This window comes from Echiichthys vipera, assembly GCF_963691815.1.
Source record: "Echiichthys vipera genome assembly, chromosome: X".
NCBI classification, from domain to species: Eukaryota; Metazoa; Chordata; class Actinopteri; order Perciformes; family Trachinidae; genus Echiichthys; species Echiichthys vipera.
This window is the reverse complement of record NC_139825.1, coordinates 42722413-42750094: the sequence shown is the minus strand read 5'-3', so window position 1 is coordinate 42750094 and position 27682 is coordinate 42722413. Positions and strand designations below refer to the sequence as shown.

Here is a 27682-nt window from a genome sequence, read left to right as displayed (position 1 = left end):
ATAAATCTGACAGGCTTATAACCCATTTATGATGTGCAATATATATATATATATATATAATATATATATGTGTGTTATGTTTATATGTTTATATAATATGTGAGAACTCTGGCTGTACTCATTGTTTTGTGTTTACCTTTCTCACAGAGTGTGTTGCAGAGTCAGCAGGAGAGTTGGCGATTGTTATGGGAAGAGCTGAGATATCTTACTTTGTTTTCTAAATATATCACAATGAAAACCGTTACTGTTCAACTGCATGTTCAAATGCTTTGGCTCTGAGGACTGCCCTCAAAGCATAGTGTACTTAACACCACTTATGCTCTCTTCTTGTACAATAATAAATTTAGTTTTTATTATAACTTGATTCTGGTTCCGAACTTGTCCTTCTCTCACAAGTTTTTCTAAAAAATTGGTCCTTCGAGCCGGATCTCAAGATCTCAGACTTCTTCCAGGTTATGGACATGATACCATGCATTGGGGAGTCCGGGACTCCTGATAAAGACCTCCACCCTACTCAGTTTTACAATGGGTAGTTTGTTGTTGAAAGGCAAGAGCCTGCTGAAGGAGCCGGGGTGACGAGATCCATAGATCACGGGAACCAGGGAGGCAACAATTTATAAATTTGTTTTATTTCTATTCCTTTTTTTAAGGAAAAGAGCTGTCGGCGTACAGCTGTGCTGTCTGGGTACAGCTGTGCTGTCTAGGTACAGCTAAGGTAAAAAGCTGTTGGCGTACAGCTATCTCGAGAGAACACAAACCTAATTCCCACCTTTGTGAGAACATTTTAGATATCGCACATTTCTGTTATGGCAGGGCATTAAAATCTGTTAGGAAAATCACTGTAAACAAGACGAAGTTTGTTACAAATTGAAAACCTTTATTGTGCAGACAATAAATAGTGCTTACAAAGGGAATTTTGTATTTTACACAGACAGGGTTTCTGTTTACACTGTTGATATGAAACGCATCATTGCCTGAATCAGTGAGACTCAGACATTCGGGGATGTGACTACTGATACTGGAGTGGGACTGGTCGACTCGGTCACATGCACATTTCCCCCCTGTAGCATCAAAAAGGACGTCTTTCAAAAGAGTCTGTTTACAAAAAAAGTCTCTGCTTGTCTATGGCGAATACATGACCTTGATTCTTCTCGCTCCTCTGACAAGGTGAAGTGAGGGTTAAGGAGTTTCTCTGAGCAGAGGTGGAGCTTTCTGCATGCGTCCCTGTTTACCGGTAGCTCCATTTCAAGAGACATAGCCTCCAAGGTTCGCAGGACCCAAATACCAGGACGCCCACTAACTGTGGGCCAGGGAGCTGGAAGACTCTTTGCAAGGTCTCCACTGACAGAACCAGATATCAGCAACTCTTCACAGAAGAAACCTTGCTACGGCCGGTGGAACCTGAAAGGGATAAAAGAGGGGAAAGTGTGAGCGTGAGTGAAAATATTCACATTGGGTTTCATCGATCAAAGGTCCTATTATTAGCCAAAGTGACAGTGCTCTTAAAGGCAGCCAATGGTCTCTCCTCACAAATGAACCCCAGCTAATTCAGGATTTTTTCTTTTTTTTAGCTACAGACAGCCTTGACATAAGCGAAAGGTCAGCTAAATATATACGGTCATTCATTATAGTGGAGAGGTGGAGAAAAAAGGGGGAAAATCTTTTATCTCAAGGGGCCTTGCAGCTAAATTTAAGCCCTACTCTGCAGGGTACGCACTCATTGATGTGAAAGGTTTGGACGATGCACCTTCTTCTTTACACAATATTACAGTGACCCTCTTACACATCATCCACTAATAATAAGACATTAATACACTCTCAAACTGACCTTGTCAGATGCTTGCTTGAAGTATGAACTTCCATCTCGTTACTTTTGAACTCATTCAGCTCCTTCCGTATCGCCGCCTGTGGGACAAAAACAACACAAGTGTAAGCCCAGATGTGTCCCTTCATACATCGATGCAGGCACTCAGGTGGGTATGGTCGAATGAGGATGTTGTGAAAATGGAGAAACATCTGTTGTTTATGTGCACATTACGTACCCTTAACTGGGTTTTATGTCAAAGAAAAGGTGATAATGATGACAATAAAAAACACTGCAAATATTAAAGTATGTGACATATATTTATATTAATATGGACAATATTTAACGAGAGAGACGGGGGTTTCAGCAGGGTTTTAGACCTTTTTTAATACCACAGAGAACGCAATTTACCGGCAAGCGACAATACAGCCTAGAAGTATTTATTATTATATAATATTTATACTAATTCTCAGCAGGATGTAATAATAATTCATAAAGATAGGTTAGGTGCTGCAGGGATGACAAACTTTGTATGTTGACCCATAAGTTAAGCATCACCATGGTTCCCTCCACAAAAAGCCAGTGGGAATGGATTTTGGATTATTGCAGAAAAAAAAAGCTGTGACAAACAAAAGTTTATGATAGTTTATGATGATTTTTGTTCAGCAAGATAATCTTCACTAATAAATGAACTACACCACCTACATGACAGCACCTCTAAGCTGACGCTGAAGTATAATGTCCCTGACACCCTCTATAGCAGGGGTGTCACTCTGATCCAGTAAAGGGCCGTGTGGCTGCAGGTTTTCATTTCAACCAAGCAAAAACACACCTGACTCGACTTATTCAATCACCTGAACTGTCTTCACACAGTTGATTTGTTGGACCAGGTGTGTTTTTGATTGGTTGGAATGAAAACCTGCAGCCCCAGCGACTCTTTACTGGATCAGTTTGACACCCTTGCTCTTTAGTCTCATTTAGTAATCGCCTTTTTTAGAGATGTAAAAGCTTCAAAATTCATAAATGGGGTACTGACTGACACATTTTATCTCTTCAGCCTGTGTTAACCACAGACCTTATTTAAGGCCTCTAACCAAGAACACATTCAAACCCCCCCTGACTTTAAGACGAGGGAACGGGAAGTGCCAAATATGTTAACTCATCTACAGGTTTTTAGGACTCATTCCTGCAGCACTTAATTAATGCAACCTGGAGCCTGACAGCCTGTAATCAGATACAGAAACATTTCTGGCTCTTTAATACTTTCTAATGACTTTTTGAGGTAATTCAAGACCTGCAGAAACCCTTTAAAGAAGCTGACACAGGTCTTTTTGAAAAATATCACTCAATAAAGCATTTTCACTACTTTTAATATTTAAAAGGCCAGTGTTTCTGTACTAAAACGCCAGCGAGTGTTTTTAGCTACCTTGTCAGCAGCTGACAGTCTGGTCCACGGCTTGTCAGCTCTTCTGTCGTAGTCCTGAGCTTTGGCCACTTCCACGTAGTCACTGAAACGAATGAGGATCTTTCTGTCCCGCAGCTCGTCCACTGTCGGCCGCTGGTTCAGCTGGAAAAAAAAGATAAATGTCAGCTCTCTTCAGCTTATCAAGGCACTGAAATATTATTATTATTATTATAATATTAAAAACCACAGCAGGCTGGGTATTAAGGTCCTGTTCTGACTGGCTGACAGTCCCTGCGAGGGCTGGAGTGCCGCCCAAAATATGGATTAAATCGAAGTAACATTAGGAACCTGTTCAGATCACTGCAGCCGCTTACCTTTCTGTTCAGCCGCTGTTTGATTTCCCTCCTCTCCTCCTGTTCTGTCTGGTCATTTCTCTCTGTGGACACAAAAAAGCAGAATATTATAACCAAAAATCAAGTCACATTGACTGTAATAACATTACAATACATTTAGGTGACCCTTTTGTCCAAAGCGACTTCCGATAAGTGCATTCAACGACTAGAGTACAAACCAGAGGAGCAAGTTATTAAGTAAGTGCAGTCGCTTCAAATAAGCCGATCTAAAAAGTAAAGTAAATAAATCATATCCTTAGCTAAGGTGCAGTCGAAAGAGATGCGTTTTTAGCCTGCGGCGGAATATCTGTAGACCTTCTGCGGTCCGAATGTTGACCGGGAGCTCGTTCCACCATTGCCAGGATGGCAAACAGTCGTGACTTTTAGTCGAGTGACTCTGTGTTCCTCTCTGTGAGGGAGCAGCAAGCTGATTTGCTGATGCATAGTGGGGTGGGCGAGCATATAGTATGATAAGCAAGTGCTAGTGTCTTGAAACTGCTTGAAAGCTTGCTTGCGAGCAGCTACAGGAAGTCAGTGAATGGAGTTGTGTCGTGTGAGAGAACTTAGATAGGTTGAAGACCAGTAGAGCTGCAGGGGTTGGATGGCACAGGCCGGCAGACCAGCCATGGAGAGAGTTACAGTAGTCAAGGAGTGAGATGACAAGAGCCTGGATGAGAACCTGTGCTGCTTTCTGGGTCAGAAGAGGCCGTATACTACTGATGTTGTGCAACATGTATCTGCGGGTTGTTGCAGCAATGTTGGCGGTAAGGGAGAGTCGGTCATCAAGTGTCACAGACTATTAAATTCCAACTATTTAGGCTTTTTGGAGGCGCTTAGTCATTGAACAAGTAAATAAACAGTGACGGATTATTTCATGGGACTGGACAGTTGATGAAGTCTGCGATTAACAGAGCTACTGTGTGTGACCTCTTTAGTCAGTCATGAACCGACTCAAGTGCGGATCAGTGCTGAATGTGAGTTGAAGAGCCAGGCACTGGAGGATTAGAGCACTAATAGGATTTATCTTTATTAGATCTAGCAGACAGATCACTAGATATTACTTGATTCATTTTCAATCTCTTGTTTTTTTGTTTTTTCATTCCAAAATCATGTTGAGCTGTTGAACTAGTTTTGCACCTGTCACCATCTGAGTAGATCTCACTGTTTTAATATAACAGTTATTTGCACATCTACTGAAGGTGTTTAGTTTGAGGTTAGGAGGTTGGGTTAATGGGGGGCTGTGGTTCAGGGTCCCAGAGTTGCTATGGGTTGTGTTTAGCCTGAACACATGTTCCTGTGCAGAGCGAGACGGGGTCAGTGATGAAACAGACAGCTGCTCAGAGCTCACAGGTGGCCCGGATCTCAACTGGGAAACACAGTTCACTGCAAATGTGGGACTTGATTCCTCGCTTGGTTGTTTCATAATTGTTCTGTTTCGTCAGGACAGCACGACCAGTTTCACAGTTTTGAAGTGCTGCAATCTGACACCTTCTCCCTGCACAAGTAAAGCTATTCCTCTGAATAAAACTCTGTCATTGCTTCAACAAGGAGCTAAAGTCATTTTAATGTTTCAAACACGAGTCCCAATCTTCTTAGGGGAAGAAATATACGGGGGGGGGGCCCAATTTATCTATTAATATTATTTATTCATGTAGTTATTGAACTTACTTTTCAACATTTATTATGAACATTTATTTATTTATTCCTCGCTCCTCCTCAAACATACCAGACATTCCTCTGGTCAAACTTCACTTAACACTATTTGTCCATATATATACACATACACATACAACGCCGCACCATATTGACATAGAAATGTCTGTTTCATAGGTTAATGTTAGCATATTTTGTTACACCTAGTCTCTACGTTAAGAATAGAAGAATATCACATTGATTTGTGGTTAAAAAATGTAATTTGCTTGGACATTTGCACAAAAAATGTTTGAATATTCGTCTTGCAAACATATACAATTAGATTTTTATTGATGATTAATCAGCCATTATTTTACCTCATTAATTAATAATGTCAGAAATACAACTAAATAAATCAAAGACTCCCTCAGAGATTCCCAACGCCAAAGGTAATTTCTCAGGTTGACTTGTTTTGTCCAAATAACTGTCTTTAACCCAAAGATTTTACATTTAAACAGAACAACGCAGGAAATCATCACATTGGAGAGGTTGGAAACAGAATATTTGGAGTTTCTGCTTAAAAATGATCCAAACTATTAACTGATAATTTTCTGTCATCCACCAATTAATTAGTAAACAAATTATGTAAAAAGTATTTTTCTAAAAAAACAACACAATAACCATAATAATAATAATAATAATAACAATGTAATAAAAATGGTGTGAACGTCTTATTTTGAAAAGCCAATTTAGTCCACATCACAAAAGTCCCTATAGAGAATTTAAAGACCAACTTAAGGAATAAACATAAACAAAAAGAAACTCAAATCATGCCTGACACGTTTTTCAAAATAAAAGTATGGATGGTGGACAATAAAAAAACACAGACTTCCTACAGCGAGATGATTAATCTACAACCTGAACATGTTGCCGGTTTGTCATTATGGATAAACACACTCATAACCAACATCTCCCGATGAACTACTTACGCTTTAGGATGTTCCGACTCTCCAGCTCCTCCACCGCCGGCCTCTGGCTCAGTCTCCTGCGGAAGAACACCAGAATTACGTTCTGGACCATCTTTACCCCCTCACGCTGCTGCCGGGGTTTCTCTCCTCAAACCCCCTTTGGCACAAAGTCTTTTCAGTCTCTTCAACTGCTACAAACGTTAGCACTTTGGATGCTTGAGCCGGTGCGCAGAGCGCCAAGATCCACACATCCAAAAGGCAAACACCGCGTCCCACCTCGAGTCCAAAAAGCGCCTTATTTTGCAATTATAACATTTAAGGCTCCACATCGGGGAACAAAAGTCAGGCTGCGCGTTTAATATCGCGCGTCAGATCCAGCTTCGTGAAGAAAAGGGAGACTTTCCCTCAAAGACTGGTTGTGATGAGATGGGAAGTTTGAATGGAGGAGCGTCGGTGGGAATCCCGGCGGAGGTGTGGATGCGGCTGAGCTGCGCTCTGAGTGAAGTGAGTGCAGCACAGCCTGCTCCCTTTTACCACATGTACTATAGTCATCATCTGAAGGGGAGGGACTGATGGAGATCTCCCTCTCTCTCTCTTTCTCTCTCTCTCTCTCTCTCTCTCTCTCTCTCTCACACACACACACAATACATCTACAGAGGAGTATCGGAGGAAGAAAGACTGTGAATACTGTGGTATGAACGTTGTGGAGGATGGAATTCATGCCCTTTGTATCACGGTTTATGCCAAAAGTTGTTTAGAAAAGTTGATGCTCCTGATGTGGATTTAATAGGTTTGGAGGATTGAGCTTTGATTGAACCTCTTTTTGATAAAGTTGATGCATTTTCTGAACATGTGTCTAAAGCCGGGGACAGGAGGAAACAGACGTATGAGAGAAAAACATGAAAAAACCTCCTTTGTTGTATATATTTAGGTGTCTGTATAATCCTGTATGGAATGGGTCTTGGAAACATGACCAGACACTCTCATCTTCAACCGCTAATCAAGGGTCGCGTCGCGGGGGCAGCAGCTTTAGCAGGGGACCCCAAACTTCCCTTTCCCGGGCCACATTAACCAGCTCTAACTGGGGGATCCCGAGGCGTTCCCAGGCCAGTGTGGAGATCTAATCTCTCTACCTGGTCCTGGGTCTTCCCCAAGGCCTCCTCCCAGCTGGACGTGCCTGGAACACCTCCCTAGGGAGGCGCCCAGGGTTCATCCTTACCAGATGATCCTGAACCACCTCAACTGGCTCCTTTCAACGCAAAGGAGCAGCGGCTCTACTCCGAGTTCCTCACTGATGCTGAACTTCTCCCCCTCTCTCTAAGGGAGACTCCAGCCCCCTCCTGAGAAAACCCATTTCAGCCGCTTGTACCCGCGACCTCGTTCTTTGGGTCATGACCCAGCTTTCATGACCATAGGTGAGGGTAAGAACCAAGATTGACCGGTAGATTGAGAGCTTTGCCTTCCTCAGCTCTCTTTTCGTCACAACGGTGCGGTAGAGCGACTGCAACACCGCCCCCACTGCTCTGATTCTCCGGCCAAACTCACGCTCCATCGTCCCCTCACTTGTGAACATGATCCTGAGGTATTTGAACTCCTTCACTTGGGGTAAGGACTCATTCCCTACCTGGAGTAAGCAACTAACCAGACACGACAATAAAAATTAATTCATTCATTCACTCACAAACAAACCGGCTGCAGCAAAGGTTCTGCTTCAATTCAGTGACGGCTTTATCAGAAAAACCAAGTCAAAACACTACGAAGTCAAAGTAGACTCATCTAAACTTGCTTTAAGCCTTGCTTTATAATGAACATGCAGTGTCGTATGTTATAGAGCAGTATGTTGTTGCAAATATGTTATTGAAACGATATAAAGTAGCAGACAAATAATACTGAGCGGTGCGTCAGTGGGTAGCCTAAATATCTAATGGCTGCAATTGGTCATTTTTTTTTTTGAGTGAAAAATTAGGTGAAAAATGCCGTTCACAGTTTCCCTGAAAACTAATTGAAGTCTTCAAATTGCTTCCTTTGTCGGTTGTCCAACAGTCCAAATATTTTGAATATTCAGGGCCGCCCCCTCTTAGTCGATCAGACGACTAATGTCGTTACTGCTCTGTTGATTTAATCAATTAATTGATTAGTCGACCTAATCATATCAAGGTATTCAAGTGTAATTCTTTTTTGGCACTTAGATACATCAAATAACCCATCCAGACAGTTTTTTTAGTGTAACAACTGTTAACAGAGAAATTCATGAGAGTCGCTAACAGCCAGACGTGGCTAACACTGATTAGCTCGGGGCAGTACGGTGAAGGCATTAAAAGGTCTTTTTTTAACCACTAATGCTGCTCAAAATAACAGCAAACCTCTGCAGCAGCATGAGAAGAGTCCCTACACACAAAACAAAGCACCAATGGGCTCCTTCCTTTGGGATTGACTTTGGTAATCCACTTGAATGGACTTTACTATGAGAGGAGCTGGTACAGGGGCCAGTAGGTAAGTCTTTAAAATACTCTCTTAATAAACTCTGGGTTCACTAACTACGTTGTTGGTGCTTTATTTTATGTGTAGGGACTCTTCTCATGCTGCTGCAGAGGTTTGGTGTTATTTTGAGCAGCATTAGTGGTTAAAAAAGACGTTTGAATGCCTTCACCGTGCTGCACCGAGCTCATCAATGTTAGCAACGTCCAGCTGTTAGCGACTCTCCCGGATTTTCTCCGTTAATAGTTTTTACAGAAATGTCTCGATGGCTTATTTAAATTAATTCTGAAAAAGACCGTGGGATGATTTTGCGCCACATTTACGCTTTAAATGTTAGTTGAGAAAGAATGACTTTGAGGACAGTCCTATTAATATTTAAAGGTATAATGCAGAGAAACGCACTTTTTAGAATGTTGAACCAGCAAATGCTATGTGGTCTCATGGGAGGGCGTATAAATAGCACGCAACTTTTAATGACTTTTCGCGTGCATGTCTACGCATATTAAGCTTTTCGCGTGTCATTTAACACCTGTCATTTCAGCCATCCTTCACATGAAATATTGATTTTAAAAAACGCTCTGACAGAAAGCTCCACCACTGCGTATTTCTCCGCAAGGTGGCGGAGAAATACAAACACGTAGGTTTTCCCTCAATGACATTTGTGCGTCAAATGACAACGCCATCTCTGCACAATACAAGTCAATTGAGACTACATGGCGTGAAATGACACGCAAAAATCATGAAATGCGTTGTAATTGTACGCGAGATGGCTTGAGAAATAGCGTGTCATTCACACGCCTTTTGGTGATACCAGGCTGAAAAATGTTGGTGATGACTAAAATGATTACTCAATTACCATGACTTATTGATGGATAAACTAATCATTTCAGCATCAACAGAGACTATGACCTGTTAAATGTAACACAGTGGTATAAACACAGTCATGTGGAAACAGATGACATGTAAACAAACAGACACGGCTGCTGATAGCTGCATTTTATTTACTCTGTGCAGCATTCCACCTGAATTTCAGGATTCCTCACATGACCCTCCAAGATAAAGCTTCACCCCACCCCCAGCACACTCACTGACACTAAATGTGCCACACAGCTGTCAAGACAGCGCTGGATCCTAGTAGGAAACTCTTGTATTGCCTCACAGGAAATGTATGTTGAGCTTAATGGTTGGATTGTATCCAAGCTTGGCTCCAATTTTTTTACAGAAACAAAAAAATCCCTTACTTTAATGTCCATATCTGGGTAATACGGACAAACTGATAGTGATGACTAATGGCAAATGTACCTTGAAGGTTAGTTGAACTATGCCCTTGTCCACGGGCAAGTCCACGCAAACATTTTTGTGTGATAAAAAATATCTCGGTCCACATGAAACTGCAAAATCCTCCTCAAACAATGTCATGCACGTGCCAAAGCAGTAGGTGGGGTAGTGCTCCTAACAGGAAGACATTTTAGCCAATCGCAAGGCTGGAAAAATTCATACCGCAAAAACAACCACGCGAACTGAGGCCAGGCAGATTCCTCCTTAATATATCACACTGACGCCTCTGTTGCTGTGCGTGGTTGAGAAGTTGTATGAGACACACAAAGTGCTGATGAGTTGCTAAATAGCACCGGTATTTCGGCTCGGCCTTCCATAAAAGCAACTCCGTCAGGTCGTCACGTCTAGAGTGCTTCACACGTTTCCATGGATAAAACTTACTGTTTACTGTCCGACATTGTGACGTCAAACAACGTCGACAAGAAATTGTGTTTTTCCTCGGTTTTCCTGTCCACACATGACTGCTGAAACCAGACTTTGAAAAAGTTCATCCTGGACTCCGGTTACAAAAAACACCGGTTTCAGGGGCCCACAACTGCGGTTTCGTGTGGATGAGAGGCCAGACCGTGCAGAGAAACACACGGTGCGTTCATGTGGACAGCCCCTAGGAAAATATGAGCAGGCAAAGTAATGCTAAACCCCTGAGTTACAGTTGTACGCCATAAGAATTGAGATACGTTGTTTCTAGCAGCTTCTTTGGCAGTAAGATGTTACTACAGGCGAGCCTCCATCTTGTCACGTTCATGGTCACTATGTGTGTTGACTTTAATCCTTCCCCTCTATGTTACCCTCTTAAATCCACACACACACAAACATGCTCCAATTACACTTCTGCCCTTTTTTTACAAGCCTGACAGAAAAGTTGGAAGATTCTGATTTTGGATTACAAGTGAACGCAGCATAACTGTTCGTAAATTTGGCTGGCAGATCAACCGCTGTCAGTGACATCACTAACATGGCGATCTATTTACATCTAGGGAGGAAATGTCGTCACAAACACACAGACTGGAATGAAGGCAAGTAGAAGTGCTGTCATTAGTGGGTCATGTGACCAATCACCATTGTTTTAACTCACTCTTTGATAGATAGGAACTGAAAAGACAATTAAATAGATGGAAATCTTACAGAGTACAACTTTACAACACTTGAGAATTCTGCATTAGAAAAGCAAGTGTTCAAAACCTTTGTCATGACCTGAATCAGACTTTTTGTAGCAATTTATTTGTAATGAATAACTAAAACTACTGTAAGAAACCAATAGAGCTATATCAAATGTAAGCAGGGACAGTTTAGAAGGTCATGCAACTCACAGTCGTTTCCTGTTTCTGCGCCCTGTGTGTATCGTCATGGACCCGCCTCTTTAGGAGACTGGCGGCAGGTCCTGAATGTATTGATGCTAATGAGAGAAGTGAACGTCAACGCAGATTTTGACCTTTTCCTTAGCCCTGTAATCACTAAAGGAAATATTGGACACATTTTTTACAAGCCACATATCTCAACTGAGATCTGGAGAAATTTTTTGTTTCTGTGAGCAAAAAGTCTCACCAGATCTGGCAACACAGCTAAGCTAACGTCAGCTAATGGTCACGAACGCTCAACAATCTCATTTTCATGCTGTTAGCTGTTCGGTGTATTGGTGGTCAAAGCTAGCTGGTGAGTTAAAAGCCACTGGACTTGGTTATTTGTCTAGGAAGACGTTTCACCTCTCATTCAAGAGGCTTCATCAGTTCATGTACACATCAGACCAGGCCGGGACTGGACCAGGACCAGAACCAGGCTGGGACTGGTCCAACTATCTGGTGTGGAGATCCAGGTATTTAACCTCTAGTGAGGGTTGTGCACAAGGCCGATGATGTCACATTTCTTTGGGGATAACGATGACCTGGACAAATGAGAACATTCACAGGCCCTAGCTGGTGAGATAACTTTCCTTAGTCATTATCTGTAAACAACAGATATCATTTTGATGAACTGACACTTTGGTGATGCAGTTAGTTATTCTACATAACTTGCTATTTAAAATTTAAAAATACAATGAAAAAAACAGTTATATTACGCTTGTAGCTAACTACCTTAGCAGACGTCAGGGCTGCCATCAGAGTTTGACTTTAATGTAATTAGTTAAAAAGAGACACACTCCGCATTTGACTCAGCTCTGGACTATTAACGATAATCAAACTATACCTGAGAATACATTTGGCGATAGGCACTGCAGTTTTTCTGATGATGTTTAAAGTAACATAATCATTTTTTAAAAAGGCATAAAAGTGATGAGACCTTCCTGATCTCTGAGCTCCGTTGTATTTTACTCGTAGGTCAGTCTGGTAACGTGCAGCGGAGAAAATTTGGAGAAGTTTGACTAGTGACCGAACCAATCAGCGTTGGTTTTGAGGCAGCTCGAAGTGTGACGCAAAGAGAAGCGACTGTTCAGTGTAAACAACATGGCGGCTTCCACAGACGAGATGAGCGCAGCTATGGAGCAAGCCGCTCGCTAACGTCTTTTCTCTTGGATCCTTCTGTTGGATACGGACCAGGCACCTGAAATTGTGCCTTTTATCCAAAAATTCACGTTACACAAACGGCAAATATCCTTTACCCACACCTTGTTTACTTTCTGAGCTTTGCCTCGACGCTGTTAGAACATCATACGCTTTCTTGATCTGATTGGTTGATTTGGCCTGTCTGTTGGTGATAGATGGATTTTCGAATAAGCAACCAGGACTTTCACCCCTTCCCAAAAGATCTCCAAACAAGAGTTCCCAGATGGAAATGCTGAGCAAATGCGTGAATCAGTACATCTGGCATTACAACCGTTCGGTTTCTCCGTTTACCAGACAGCCTGAAAGTTCTTCTCAAACTTATACAGTTTGCCTTCGTTGGGCAGAATTAATCACAAACTGTTCAGTAGTCCAAAGAAATAAAAAAAGCAGTGATACTGGAAAGCGCTGAGAAGTAACCAGTGTAAACAGGGGTTAAATAAAGACACCAGTCGTGACTCAATTGAGTATACGGTGCAAATCCACTTCCTAATAAACCTGGAAATGGTCAGACCACAGTGTATTCACACTCTAATTGTCGGGAGATGAAACTGATTCATACCAGCAGCTGTCACGACGTACAGCAGACAGAATGGGCAGAAAATAAGATCAGATGTTGTTCTGACCAGCTCACAGGCTATAAGTGCTGACCGAGAAAGGGATATTACATTTACTGGGAACACAGAGTATTTTTCAGAGCAGGACAACCCCCGACCCTCCAAATTATTGAGGTGGACGGACAGTTTTTATGTCTGGGTTCACAGCAGGGAATGCTGGCATCATCTTTAAATTGTCAAAATGATCCCTGAAGTACTTATTGTCCCCCTGCAATTGTTCTTCTCGTGTCTAGTTAGAATAAATGTCACAGGGATTTTGTCATCGATGACTCAGAATGACTTTCCCTAAGCTGAGTAATAATAAAGTGCAATCTTTTAAACCACAAAATTAAATTTAAACCACTTTCTTCTGACTAGTTTCTACATATTATTAGAACTATTGAATATTGGACGATTCAGCAAAACTACAGATAATGTCCAGTAACTTTTTATTTATATCCACTGCAAAAATTAAGATATCGTTAAATCTGCAGATCGAGTTGACTCCCTCTCTCACGCCCTTTGCCCTCTAACACCGAGCTCCTCCGCGCTCTCCAATTGAGTTCTTGTCAGTGCGCGTGCATCAGATTCCTTTGAATGCACCCGTCTCGTCTCTCATCGATAAACAGCATGGAGTACAGGCTACGCGGAGGTAGGCTGGCTAACTTACTCATAGATAGCAACTGCTAACGTCATTTAGCGTATGCATAGCTCAAGGCGTGTGCATGTGATATCGTAACTTGCGTGAGGGGGAGGGGGGATCGGTGTCGTGTGCACAAACCGCTAACTGTGCTGAGTGGACAGGATTATACGGGCGCAGTGGATTTTTGCAAAAAACAAAATAGCTCTAGGTGCATGAAGTGGCACGTTTCTTGTTCTATCGGAGCAAAGTGTCCTCTTCAGTGAATATGATCAAACAAATGTTCTAGACTGCGACTTTAAGGATAGGCAACTACAACACTTCAAGGTTAAGGTTTAAAAATAAGAGTGGCTACGGATACAGAATATCCAGGAAACAGCTTCTTTACGTTCTTGACTTGTCATATCAGCCGTCACTAATTCATGTTAATTGTGTGAGCCAAATTTAAACTAGTCTGTTGCCAGGTTTGTGTGTCTATACTTGCTCAAAGATAAGATATGAATAAGCTCATAATGGAAAACCTTTAATAGGCTGCAACCTTTTGTCCACAGCCCTGACAATAATGACAGGGGGGATGACACCTAGAGTGCACGCATCTAAATTAAGCCTCCTGTCCTGTGACAGCTTCAGATGTAACTGGGACCACTGAGGGCTTACAAAGGACCACAGACATGGCAATGTTGGACGCTGAGGGGAGTCCAAGTGCTAAATGGAGCAGAACTATAGTAGGATGTGTGGTCTGCAGAGGAAAACATTTCAGGTCAATAGCATTTGCTTCAGTTAACAGAGTGAATCAAATCAGCCATACTATTTAAGCTGATGTCAGTTTTTCCCTGTATTTGCTGAAACCGTCACAATATCAGCACAATGACACAGACGATCTGTGAAAAAGGTAATGCAGTTGTAGTTAGATGTTTACCTCCACCTTCTCCTCTCCAAACTGTGAAATTAGACAGCGCTGATCAAATATGAATCTGTTCTGTTATTGTATTGCCTATTTCAGAAACATATTTTAGTGTACCGCTTAGCTGAAAGATGAGAATGTTTTTATTTTTATAGCCAACAAAGATGCATCAGATGTGGTGTACATTAGACAGTTAAGTTGCTGTGGATTAAGAACAAAACATAAATCCAAATACCTTAAAATCTAGAGTGAGTCAGTCTGTTTCTATTTTTCTGAACCATCCTAACGGGCCTTTAGTCATAGCCTCCTGCAGCGCTTCACAAGTACTCACCCACTCTTATTGGTCGGAGGTAAAAGTTTCTCGTTTGTTGGAGAACTTACCAGCATGTCAAAGCAATGAGCTGCCTGTAAGAGCAGGTGCTGATGGGAATGTCAGCCCATGAAAAGTGGAGGAGAATGGGATGAGTAAGGCGCTACAGGCCAGGCGGCGGCCTGCTACTGCCCACTGAGGTGTGTCCTAATCCCGTGCTTCTTTTCCTCAGTGACAGAGCCTGAGGACAGGAGTGCCACGGTCGGCTGTAGAGTCTGAGTGACTCCAGGATGCCCGACGGATGGGGGGTGCAGGAGAGCAGTCGGGGGTTAGTTGCCAGGAATACTCGTAGCCTACCAGAAGCTCAACATTTATGTAACTTGGTTCAAGACACAGTTGTGTTAAAGTGTTGACCTGAATGTCTCCCACTGTTACCAGGTCACATGAATATGAAAGACGTGAAGAAAATGCTCCTTGGATATATATTTCCGACATTGGCTTACACTCTACTGCACCCATCATTACATTTCTAGTTTTGAAAAAGCTCAGTAAATCACAAGAGCCTTCCAAGTGCCCTTTAAAACTCCCTCTGTTTAAAGGCTTGCTGTGCTATTGATGATAGATGAATGGGACACATTCAAAGACTCAGACATGAAACCAAGAATCAATTCTTTATCTGGCCAGTTGTTTGTCTCTGAGGCTTCGCCCTGTAGCGCAGGTCCACAGATCAGGTATGGAACCATGTCTGGCTCTGGCGTCCCGCTGCGTGCACGGTCTGGAAGAGGTAACTTCAAATAGCATGATCCTGCTTCGGACGCTATACAGTAGGTTACTTTACATAAGCCATAAACTTTAACACTGAAGAAAACTCTGTAGGTTACTGCACACAAGCTGTGAGCTTTTCGCAGTAAGTGTGCTGACTACCAATAATAAAACAGACTAAGGGCGCACTCACACTGTCCTTCCACACCGGGCCAAAACCGTTTTTTTCAGCTAAAGCCTAGTGCGTTTGAGCAGTGTGAGTGCAACCACTCCGCGCATAACTGCGGTCAGGTGGGCCATCCACTGTTCGCCTGAGAGAGGTGGGCTTTTTATAGCACGTTTGCACATGTACGAGCACGAGCGCGCGCATGTGTACGAGCACGAGGCCTGCGACGGTTCTGACGTAATTTTATGTGCGCCTGTTTGGACATAGAAAATAGAAGGAGGGACCATGTGCGGACATTTAACAACAACAACAACAATGGCGGCGAAAGATTCACGTTGGTGTGATGCGGAGGTGGAGTGTTTACTGCAGATATGGTCGATGAAAATATTCAAAAACAGTCGACAAGACGCACAAAAACTCTGAGGTCTGTGGAAAGATTTGAAAAACAAAGAGACGCATCGCGATGACGTCAATCAATGCGTGTGACGTGTTAGGGCGGGATGACGTATGGACAGCAAGAAGCATTCACCGAGGCCCAGGCAGTGTGAGTACAAACGGGCCTGGGGCGCGGGGGGAGAGGGAGGGGGGGACAAGTACCCTAAAGCCCGGGGCACGGTACGGAAGGACAGTGTGAGTGCGCCCTAAGAGTCTAGAGCCATGCTAACGGCTCTTTGAGGCTGTTCTACGGCAAGGTGAATGTTAACGTCGCCATGCAATCTTGCTTACAATGGCAATGCTGACCTGCAGATGTTAAGTAAGTATAATGTTTACCATGTTCACCATTTTAGTTTAGCATTTTAGCACGCTAACATTTTCTAAATAGCACAAAACACAAAGTACGGCTGAGGCTGATGGATTTACAGTTAGTTAGGCAGTAGGAGTGTGACGAGACCGTCAGCTCACGAGATGAGACGATACACGATATTGAGTTCACGAGAAAGAGATGAGATTTTAACACTATTTTTAACTTTCAATATTTTCTTAATTTTGATTTCAGCAGAGAGCTTTGCTGGTGCGGCAAGTGTCTTTGCATAGTGCCTGTGTCAGCTGGGGTGTAGTCTACGGTATTCACGCAGGTAAAGTGCACCCCCCCCCCCCCCGGGCCAATGCAAGGCAGGGGGGCCTCACCGTCCAAAACAGCCCCGCCCCCGCCTGACTGTCTGCTCTACACACATGTTCAGAAGTGTTGTGACGGCCATCACTCACTCAACCTCACAGAACACATAGATTTACATGTTATTATCAACCCATATCTGCGTTTTCTTCCACCCTAGGCCGATATGTGTTTTGAACATATTAAACATATCTATATCGACTGATCAGCTCAGTCTGTGCGTCACCTGCTACCAGCTGGTAGTTGATGCTACCTCTGCTGCAGCAGCTAAAGCAACAGGTTGTTTGCTGCAAGGAGAAGCACTTCCATTAGCTTGTTGCTCCTAACAAGTATTTTCTGGCTCGGTAGTATTTGACTGTCGGAGAGTTCTGTCATAATAAGGTGGATCGGCTACCATGAAACTATTTTCCACAAATTGCATTTTACAAATCAAAAAACCTGATCATTCATTCATCTTCAACCACTTATCCCGGAGTCTGGGTCGCGGGGGGCTGGAGCCGATCCCAGCTGACATCGGGCGTGAGGCGGGGTACACCCTGGACAGGACGCCAGTCTATCACAGGACACATAGAGACGAACAGAGACAGACAACCATTCACACCTACGGGTGATTTAGAGTCATCAATGAACCGAACACCTGCACGTCTTTGGACTGTGGGAGGAAACCGGAGAACCCGGAGAAAACCCACGCAGACACGGGGAGAACATGCAAACTCCACACAGAAAGGCGTAAGCCGGGATGCGAACCTGGAACCTTCTCGCTATGAGGCGACAGTGCTAACCACTACACCACATATATGCATAAGAAATTACTTAATTATTCAAAATAAATAAACCAGTTAAAGAAAAACAGGAAAATGTAAAAAATAACACATATGTAAACTGTAATAACATTTCCTGCACCTGTCATAGACCAAAAAATTTACCCAGGTTAAAGGTCAAATAACAAACGTCAATATGACGTCCAAGTTGGGTCACGGTTGGACGTCCAAATAGTGGACCTAGTGGATGTCGAATAGATGTCCAGAAGTGGTCATGGAAAGACCCTTAAATAGACTTGATCTGCTCGTCTATCCAACGTCCAATGTTTAGTGGGAACTGTCCTGAAATGACAAACTAACAATTGATTTCCTTAAACAATGGACATCCATTAGCCCACATGGCAGATGTATAAATCAATTCTGTTTGCATAATGAACACTAAGTCAAATGTGAGGCCAGACTCAGTGCTGGAAATGGACACAGGCGAGATTGGGAGAACACAAATGCACATCCTACTGTATCTGTTTATTTATAGCCTGACACAAATCTAGTCACATATGTCACGTCTCCTGATCACTAATGATCTAACGCTAACGTAGCATGAGGTTTAGAAAGGAGAGAAAAACAACCACTGTTCAGTAAGTGGGTGCTGAAGCTTTGAGACTTTTGACATTTCAATTAGAGGGTGCTCGCAGCGAGATGCCAAGAAAAAAAGCCATTGTATAACGTTAATTACTACATGGGGGAAAGGGTTGGTCTATAGTGGTGACAACATGTAATTTGAGGATTTCACTTCATGCCATATACAGTATGTGTAGGCTGTGCCATCCGGTGTTTACGTCTCTCCAACTGCTTTACAATATCTGCCAACTTGAGTCCTGTAATTGGGTTGATGCCCGGCTTGGCGTTCGCTATAAAAGCAAAAAACAGAAACCAGAGAGAAAACTACAAACTGTGTTCATTATTTTAACCCTCAGCCGACTACAGACATGTTCTCACACATACCTCTGTGACAATCATTGATGTTGCCGCAAAATACCCTTTGAAAACGCGCCATAAAACATCTACATGGTGAAATAAATAGCTTGTGACTCACTCACAAACACACTGATTCATAGGCTGCAGAGCCTCTGAGAGGGGGAACTGTCCGGTCATTGTCAGATCCAATTCTATCAAACCTGTAAGGTACCATTTAGCAGCTCAGACTTGCAGATGTGGACATATTGACGTAGCCACCTACAGGTTTTTAACTGTTGCAACACTTTCAGGCAATGAATGCTAAAAAAAACATTCTAATGCTGTTTTGTGTGCGTTTAAAGTAAAATTAAACCCTTCTAGCTAAAAATAATAATAATAATAATAATAATAATCAATATGACAACTTTAACTTCGATTGCATAATCAAATATAAATATTTTGAAGGCTGTTAACTTTAAATGTTTGCTTTTGAAAATGAAAATAACATTTTCATTACGATTATTTAATTAATTACAGAACAAATGAAGCAGCTTAATCACGTGCTTTGATGCCCTTGACCCCAAACATCACATACAACTGTCCTCGGTAGTTTTGCTCTGTTTACTTTCTTAAAATCACATTAAAGTTAAATTAAAAATCCATTTGAACATTTTTCTAATGGCAAATGTTGGTTGATTCAATTCATTTAGTTAGTTTAGTTAGTTCATTTATTTAATGTATCACAGCGTATTCAAATATTTAATTTCTTTTAATTGTATGAATCAGTTCACCCCAAGTGAAGGAGTTTAAGTACCTCGGGATCATGTTCACGAGTGAGGGGACGATGGAGCGTGAGTTTGGCCGGAGAATCGGAGCAGCGGGGGCGGTGTTGCAGTCGCTCTACCGCACCGTTGTGACGAAAAGAGAGCTGAGGAAGGCAAAGCTCTCGATCTACCGGTCAATCTTCGTTCCTACCCTCACCTGTGGTCATGAAAGCTGGGTCATGACTGAAAGAACGAGGTCGCGGGTACAAGCGGCCAAAATGTGTTTTCTCAGGAGGGGGGCTGGAGTCTCCCTTAGAGAGAGGGGGGGGAGTTCAGCATCCGTGAGGAACTCGGAGTAGAGCCGCTGCTCCTTAGCGTTGAAAGGAGCCAGTTGAGGTGGTTCAGGATCATCTGGTAAGGATGAACCCTGGGCGCCTCCCTAGGGAGGTGTTCCAGGCACGTCCAGCTGGAAGGAGGCCTCGGGGAAGACCCAGGACCGGGTGGAGAGATTATATCTCCACACTGGCCTGGGAACGCCTCAGGATCCCCCAGTTAGAGCTGGTTAATGTGGCCCAGAAAAGGGAAGTTTGGGGTCCCCTGCTAAAGCTGCTGCCCCCGCGACCCGACCCCGGATAAGAGGCTGAAGATGAGATGAGATGAGATGAGTTCATCATCATCATTTTCCTTTGCAAACATATTTTACCAAAGCTTAAAGTAAGTTTTGTGTTTTTGTTTTAATACTTCTTCTTCTTCTGATAAATAAAAAAGTGTTCAGTTCAATACATTTAGGGCTTTTGCTGCTGTTACACTATTCAGCTTTGGCAACGTTATTCTGTTACGACAAAAACACTTTTTATTAGACTATAGGGAAGTTTCTTGCTATAACATACCAGTTTATCTTGGTGTAACTAGAAATGATTCACGTTTCAAAGAGGTTAAAAGGTTTGATGATATAATAAGAAACGTTTCTTGTTTTAACTTAAGTAAACTAAAGTTACTTTGATTCTGTTTAATAAAAATCAAGCATTGTGATACAAGAGATGAAGTCATTTGTTGTTATGACAAGTTTCTTGTTAAAATTCAATCATTTTGTACATAATATTTATAATAAAACTATTTAATTATAAACTCAAAAATACCTTGTTATAACAGGAACATTTTAGTGTTTTAAGGAGAACTGTTTTATATTATAATAATAAACCAAGATTGTATTAATTTATTTAGTCCCAGTGTCAGTTTCCGTAGTCTAACGGGGGGAAAGAGGACACTCGATGCACTCTTCAGCAGAAAATATGCTCCAGTTAACAAAACTCTCCCCGTTTTCAGGTTGCACACGTACACACATAAACAGCCTTATATAAAAGAAAAAAGCTGGGGTCGAAATGGCAGCAGTTTGGACTTTCCCTTAGATGCTGGAGGTACTTTTCTTGCCCATTGGTGGCACAGTTCGGACTGCTGGTCTCAAACTGCTGGCACTACTGGGCCGGGTTCCTGCATCAATCACACTTTAATTAATTCAATTTTATGCTCCAAGTAGGTCAAGCCTTTGTTGTATCAGACATGTCTGTGCTCTTACTGTTGTGAAAGCTGGGCACTCAGACATTTTGGGATTTTATCAAAGTGATCACTGGCCTAGCTGAGTTTTTTTGCCCGCGGGAGGGAAAAAAACATGGCGGGAAACCCGAGCAGAGAGTGCATTAATATTTCATTGCAGGGATTATGAAACTGAAAATGTTCTCTGCAGCTCCACAAGGAAAGGCACCCAGCCGCCATCTAACAGCCTTGGTTGCCTGGAAACTGCTATTGTGTTGAATATCATTCACAGAAACATCATTTTAAAGTGAAGTGAATTGAAAAGGGATTAAAGATCATGCCTCAACGACACATAGGGAGACAGTTCTTTGATGGTATGATCAGTACAGCCTCAATTTCCCTTAGCGCGGACAGGTTTTCTTTGTGGCCTTTGTAGATACTCATTGGCTGAGTTATTCACTGAATCTAATGAGTTAAGAGTGACTCCAGAAATAAGAAACATTGGCAATAAGCTGGACGTAAAGCCCAAGCAGTGGGATTTCTAAACGCTAATATTGTTGTCGTGCAGTCAGCTGCTGCGTGGCTGATTATTTATAGCGATGCTGGACAGCAGCTGTGGTTAGTTGTTCGGTCCTGTTTCACACAGTGAGTCGTGGTGTCAGCACAAATTGGTCTATGTGCCACAAATATCCAATTATTGGTTCCTCCACTGCTCATTTGTGTCTAGCAAATACTGAGTGTGGTTCCTGACATCAGCACCATCACTGCTGCGTGTCTTCCTCCCTCTCTGTTCTCCTCCTTTACCATTGCTCTCGTCACTATGTGCTGACTGGAGCTCTACAGGTATTTAACTGAGGCAGATCTGGTGGAAGAGATCATCTTATTGAGTTGCAACTGCAACAAGTTGTATTCAAAATTTATAGAAAGTGAAACTGTAGCAAAGACACATTTAAGAAACGAGGTGGAAGAAGCATCAGTCAGTGTACTGCACTGTTCAAACTACATACCTTGCTGAGATTTTCACACTACTTGTTCTGAGTCACCGACTGCAAAGACCTTTCACCAGGAGGAATCCCTGATGTGCGTGTCTGGGGTCCTAATTTGAGCACTTGTTCTTATATCTAATATCGTCGCAGATGGGTTTACAGTTCAGTCCAATGTGTTTGAAAGCAAGAATGACAAGGAGTAGTAACTCTTGATTCCTGTTTGCTCTCATATTGTATGTAGTGTTTTGCTGGACATTTATGCAGCGGGCAAGTTGAGAGTGCAAGTCTAATTATTATTGTGGTTGAATATAGAGATGTAAAAATCCAATCTGATTAGATACCTGGGCTGAGCGTATCGGCCGATACCTGTTACCGCTCCGATCCTACTGTTGAATGAATGAAGCGTAAACCTGTCTGTGTGAGTGAAGGCATCAGGCTTGATAAAAAACATTTAGCCTTGTTAAAGGTAACAAATTAGGGGGCGGCAGTAACTCAGTCCATAGGTGACTTGGCTGGGAACCGGATTGCCGGTTCGAGTCCATGTGTGGACCATGAATGGAGCATGGACTGGTGGCTGGAGAGGTGCCAGTTCATTTCCGGGGCACTGCTGAGGTGCTGTTGAGCAAGACACCGGACTCCCAACTGCTCGGGGCGCCTATCACTGGCAGCCCCCTCACTCTAACATCCCTCCATTAATTGCATGTATATAGGTCCTGTCTGTGCATGTGTGAATATTTCGGGCCTGTGTGTGTAACATGAATAATAATCGAATTTCCCGTTGCGGGATCAATAAAGTAATTCTTCCTCTTCTTCTTCTTCTTAACACAGTTATAAATGTACTTAATAGCGGCAAAAAGAAATAAAGTGCACTGCAAACAGATATTTTATAATGTAACATAAAATATTGCAGCTGCCTGAAACCCAACAAACAATGGCTTAATTAACTTGCTGCGTTTGATATTAATAAAAAAGAAATGACTGGATCAGAATGCTGGATCGGCCTCATTCATCCAATATTGGTTCATCTGTAGTTGAATACATTGGTTATTAATTGATGTGATCTGAATGTAAGGAGATCTTACCAGGTCTAATCCGTATGTTCATGTAACTCTTAGTTAAAAGGGGCTTTCTGTGCTGTACACTTCATATTTGTTGCTTGTTTGTGTTACCACCCTACCTCTGTCAATCAAGGTTTAGTCTACAATCTGTAGTTGTTGGCTTTGCTCTTTTAACTTTACTCTAGAGAGACTGTTTTTTTGCTTCAAGCCACTATGACTAAACTACTAATCTGCACAGAAATGCTATTAAAGAATACATTAAACATATCTGCTCATCCTCATTTCATATTACTGTCACATCACAGCAGCTAGAAGGTAGCAAACAATTAGTTGTAACATGTGCCCATCTAAAAATTGGAGCTTCACAGGTTCATTGGTGATTAAGGGATATCTAAGAAGTCATCAGACGTGTTATCACTACCCTCTCACAACTTCACAGAGGATCAGGCGGGCTGCAGCAAAATCTCAGCAGTGTTGGAAAGAAAGGTCTTCACATTGTCATTTTTATATAACAACGTCCTCAGCTGAGGGCACGAGCTGAGGATGGCGGCGAAAAAGCCTGGAACAGAGGACAGAGATGGAGATGTAGATCATTGCAGTAAATGGTGTCCAGCTCTCCAGAAGAGCCCCGCAGGGCAGTGGGGAGGGTTCAATCAGAGGGGAGCGGGGGAGAGAAAATATAATCTCTTCAGCAGCGGGGACCGGGGCGGAGGGGAGGCAAGCTGGGCTGTGACGTACGTAGGACATTGATTATGGCTGCTGCTGCAGAGTTTCGCCAATGAGAGCTATATTTAGAAGCAGAGGGTTCCCTTCTGCTATCCTGGGCCAACCCACTGCTCTGCATTCTGCTGCAGAGAGCCGCTCTTAAGTAATGTAAATCAATGCAACATGCCATGTGCTCTCAATATCTGTGTTGCATCACAGCTCGAATGTACAGAGCACTGCACAATTATGTTTACATGTAGAGACTGTAAAAATACACCAACTCTGGTTCAGTTTTTTGGGTTTGGTGTCTTTTGAGACTCTCCGACACAACTGTGTAAAACATTTGAATCTATCCAAGTACATTTTAGACAAAGTGATTAATAAAATAGGAAAAATACAGAATTTTCTGAATGTATAACTTGATGATTAAATTAATTATTTAACAAGGTTAAAGTCCATATGGATTTGTGTACCTTAGTGTCCAGTGTACTTCAGGAACACACATTTGTATTGCAGATATGAGGCTCTGTAAAAGATCTGATGCATATTAACATAATGGTTCTCTAATAGCAATGCAGTAATCATTAACTTTATTTTTTGTAAAAAATAAAAAAAGGTGACACAGTGGGGCTCATGCTAGGTCAGTTTGCATCGCATTCCTGTACGCAGAAAATGTTGCAAAAGCTGTTTCCGTTCTTTTTTCAAGCTATTTTTAAGCTGTTTTTGTGTTGCAAAATAAGTGTTTCCGTTATGTAACAGTGTAGTTTGGTCAGAAGTTGGTGCGATCCAATACTGATACCAGATAACGGGCTAAAATTGACTTAAATAGTATTGGTTAAAAATGGGGCCAATCAATCTTTCACGTCACAAACAGTCACTTCCACACAGTGCGGCATACAGCTTATTAATAAACAGTCGTATCAGATCAGTACTCAGGTGTCAGGATTGGGACTGAAAAAGTTGGATGAGTGGATTCAAAACAAGTCGCTTTGCCCTCTGAGAGAAAAATGGAAAAGGTCTTCAGGAATTTGGTTCAACTGGGGAAGTTTTAATTGTTCCTTCATGTCAGCTAGTACTGTTGTACCATGTTTCATGCTGCCCAGAGATAAAGACACGTAACAGAAATACCCAGGAAGGCACCTACAGCAGAAACAGCTGACCAGTCCTGTTATTTAAATAAGTCAGAGCTTATTTGGAAAAGGCGTCTCAATATATAATTTAAGGGAAACAGCTTTTTTGACAAAAGCAATAACCACCTAAAATGAGTGTGAAAACATTTTTGTATGATTAAGAAAGTTTTATCGAATTTCAAATGAGGTTTTTTAATGAGATACTTCTAAATGTGCATTAAAGTACGTGAAACTAAACACTGCTATTGTCATTCTTTTCACTATTTTTGCCGTACGGTCTCAAAAAAGGATTATAGCACCTGTTAGAACGCTGTAATGTATGTAGAGTCACACCTTTTTAGTACCTCTGTCCAGTGGGTCCTGTAAAACCTTGTACATGTGTTCCTGATGTTGTACAAACAGCTGCACTGCCCAAGGCCCTTCTCAAGACTCAAACACTGCAATGAATACTTCAGACAGGACACAGCGTGCTAGCCACCACCACAAGTACTGTTCTGTTTTATTCAGCACGACCTATTCAATGCGACAGATTCAGTATGATTCATTCAGCGTGCACACAATGACTGGAACAGGATGGATGTTTAGAGAGCAGGCATGGGAGCCTTTGTTGTTGCAGTGCGAGCTGCCGGGAGGGGCTCGCCATGTCCTCTGTCAGACCATGTGGTCAGCAAGACAGAGACACTGGCAGACGAGCACATGGTGCCGTCACCCCAAACAATGACATGCCTCAGCTGTCCCTAGCTCTGAGTCAGTTCAACCCGACGACTCTCGTTGACCAGCCAGTCCTGCCGTCAGTCACAGACAGAGCTGAGCACTGCAGCACCTGAGAAGAGCGGAGCCAGGCTAAAAACACAGCGTCTAGCACAGGACCTGGCCCCATGATGACATTCACATGAAACTCTGCCCAAGCTTTTTTCTGTTAGCACGGGACACTTCATTTGACCATCTGAAAACTTCAGTGCATTCCTCTGTGAAAAAAAGGTATATGAGACGACTGAAACTGAATACATGAAACTGGATTATTGGGTTGAGGGACGTCCCAATATGATACAGTTTACACAGTTATTAAAGGTTGAATATGGAGAATGTTGCTACCGTTGTAAACTAGTATGTGTACTTCTCTGTCATTCAATTTAAATGAAGCAAAAGGAAGTAAGGCAAGGGAGATATTTTGACATGTCAGTGCTAATTCAGTGATGGCTCTGGTCTAACACCAGAACCAGAGCCAGACGAGCAGGTAATGGAACAGGTTTCAGAAACATCTATAGTCCTTATGGCAGAGGTGAAGAGATCAAAGAGGTGATGATGGAGGAAGCTAAGGGCGCACTCACACTGTCCATCCGTACCGTGCCCAAGCACATTTCATGGCTAAAGTCTAGTTCGTTTGACCAGTGTGAGTGCCTAGACGTGGTACGATTGCGGCTGTTGTAAGAGGTGAGCGGGCCCTCAGAGAAACTTTTTTTGTGTATGTATTCAGCCAATTTTTAATTTATCATATGACACTAATTACTTAGAAAACACTTATTACACACACTGAGTGGATTTGACGATGTGCATGTCTATCTCAATATATGATGTGGTACATTTCAAACTGACACCAACATTACTGAAGAGTAGTTTGGCACAAATAAGCTCCAGTCAGAGGATTAATATAACACATTGAGTGAACTGTATGACCAGCAGGGAACTTGGCTCACACAACCGGCCCGCTGCTCTGACCTCTGTCCTTATGGTCCATAACCCAGCATCCCTCTGTCACACTTCCCCCCTTTATTATGCCACATAATCGATCACTCCCTGTTTTGATTTTGCAAGGGTAACCAGGAGCTCTGGTTACATAACCACTCTGTAGTGTTTGGGATGTAGCTTCGTTCCTCTATAATGCCCCCTGCGGACTAAAGGCCAAAGTGTCCTCTCTTGGTATGTACAGAAGTTAAGTAATTAAGTTCATGCTGCATAATGCCTTTTGCTATTCCGCAAGTAGTTGCTGGAATTTGTCCATGTGCACATGGAGGAGCTCACATGGACCGAGGCGTGTTTGGAACAGCTTTGGTTTATGATAGCGTCACATACATCAGACGCACGCATTGACTATCCAGATTGACACGCAGCTGTGAAATGCCTTGGGTGAGGGTGTAGGAAAAAGGCACATGTAGAAGCGTGATGCCAGGCTCAGAAAAGCTCATAGGAAGTATTATTTAGTCTCTCTGAATGTCACTCTGTCTTACTCATCTCTCACAGTTAAGGTACAAAGCAGGGAGTAAAAGGCTTAGCTGTAAATTAATTAGGCCTCATCAAACACTCGCTGCCCTGTTTCCCTCTCAGTGTGGTCGGACAGGAACGGAAACCAGCTCCCTTCCTCTCTCAGCTCAAAGTCTTCATCTCTTTAATTAGCTGCTTTGACCTGTCATGGCACTGGGTATGTAATGAAAGCACAGCCAGACACACAAGAGATCGATCTCCCTGGAGTTCATTGACTCCAATGTTGGCCTTAATGCTACTTAAATTATGTAATAACTTTTGCCACATAAGTATTATTTAAGTTATCAATGAAACAGCTGTTACTTTTGCTAGCAAGTACATTTCTTTTTACCAGATTGTAGTTAAAAAACTAAGGGTGCACTCACACTGTCCTTCTGTACAGGGCCAAAACCGATTTTTCAGCTAAAGCCTAGTACATTTAAGCAGTGTGAGTGCACCCGCTCCGTGCATAACTCCACGGCCCGCTTGAAAGAGGTGGGC

The 27682-nt window shown here is 42.5% G+C and overlaps 1 protein-coding gene across 1 annotated transcript in view; it reads right to left on the bottom strand.

Moving 5' to 3' along the window:
* Positions 1–1270: 1270 nt before the first annotated feature.
* The window catches only part of phactr3b (phosphatase and actin regulator 3b), a gene marked incomplete at its 5' end in the record, with an annotated part of 66907 nt that continues 40495 nt past the window's right edge, over positions 1271–27682 (bottom strand). The window contains 5 exons of the mRNA XM_083938944.1: positions 1271–1401; positions 1829–1905; positions 3231–3371; positions 3584–3645; positions 6223–6278. Of these exons, the coding sequence (XP_083795070.1) occupies positions 1386–1401; positions 1829–1905; positions 3231–3371; positions 3584–3645; positions 6223–6278 (352 nt within the window). The 3' untranslated portion in view covers positions 1271–1385. The remainder of the gene's footprint in view (positions 1402–1828; positions 1906–3230; positions 3372–3583; positions 3646–6222; positions 6279–27682) is intronic.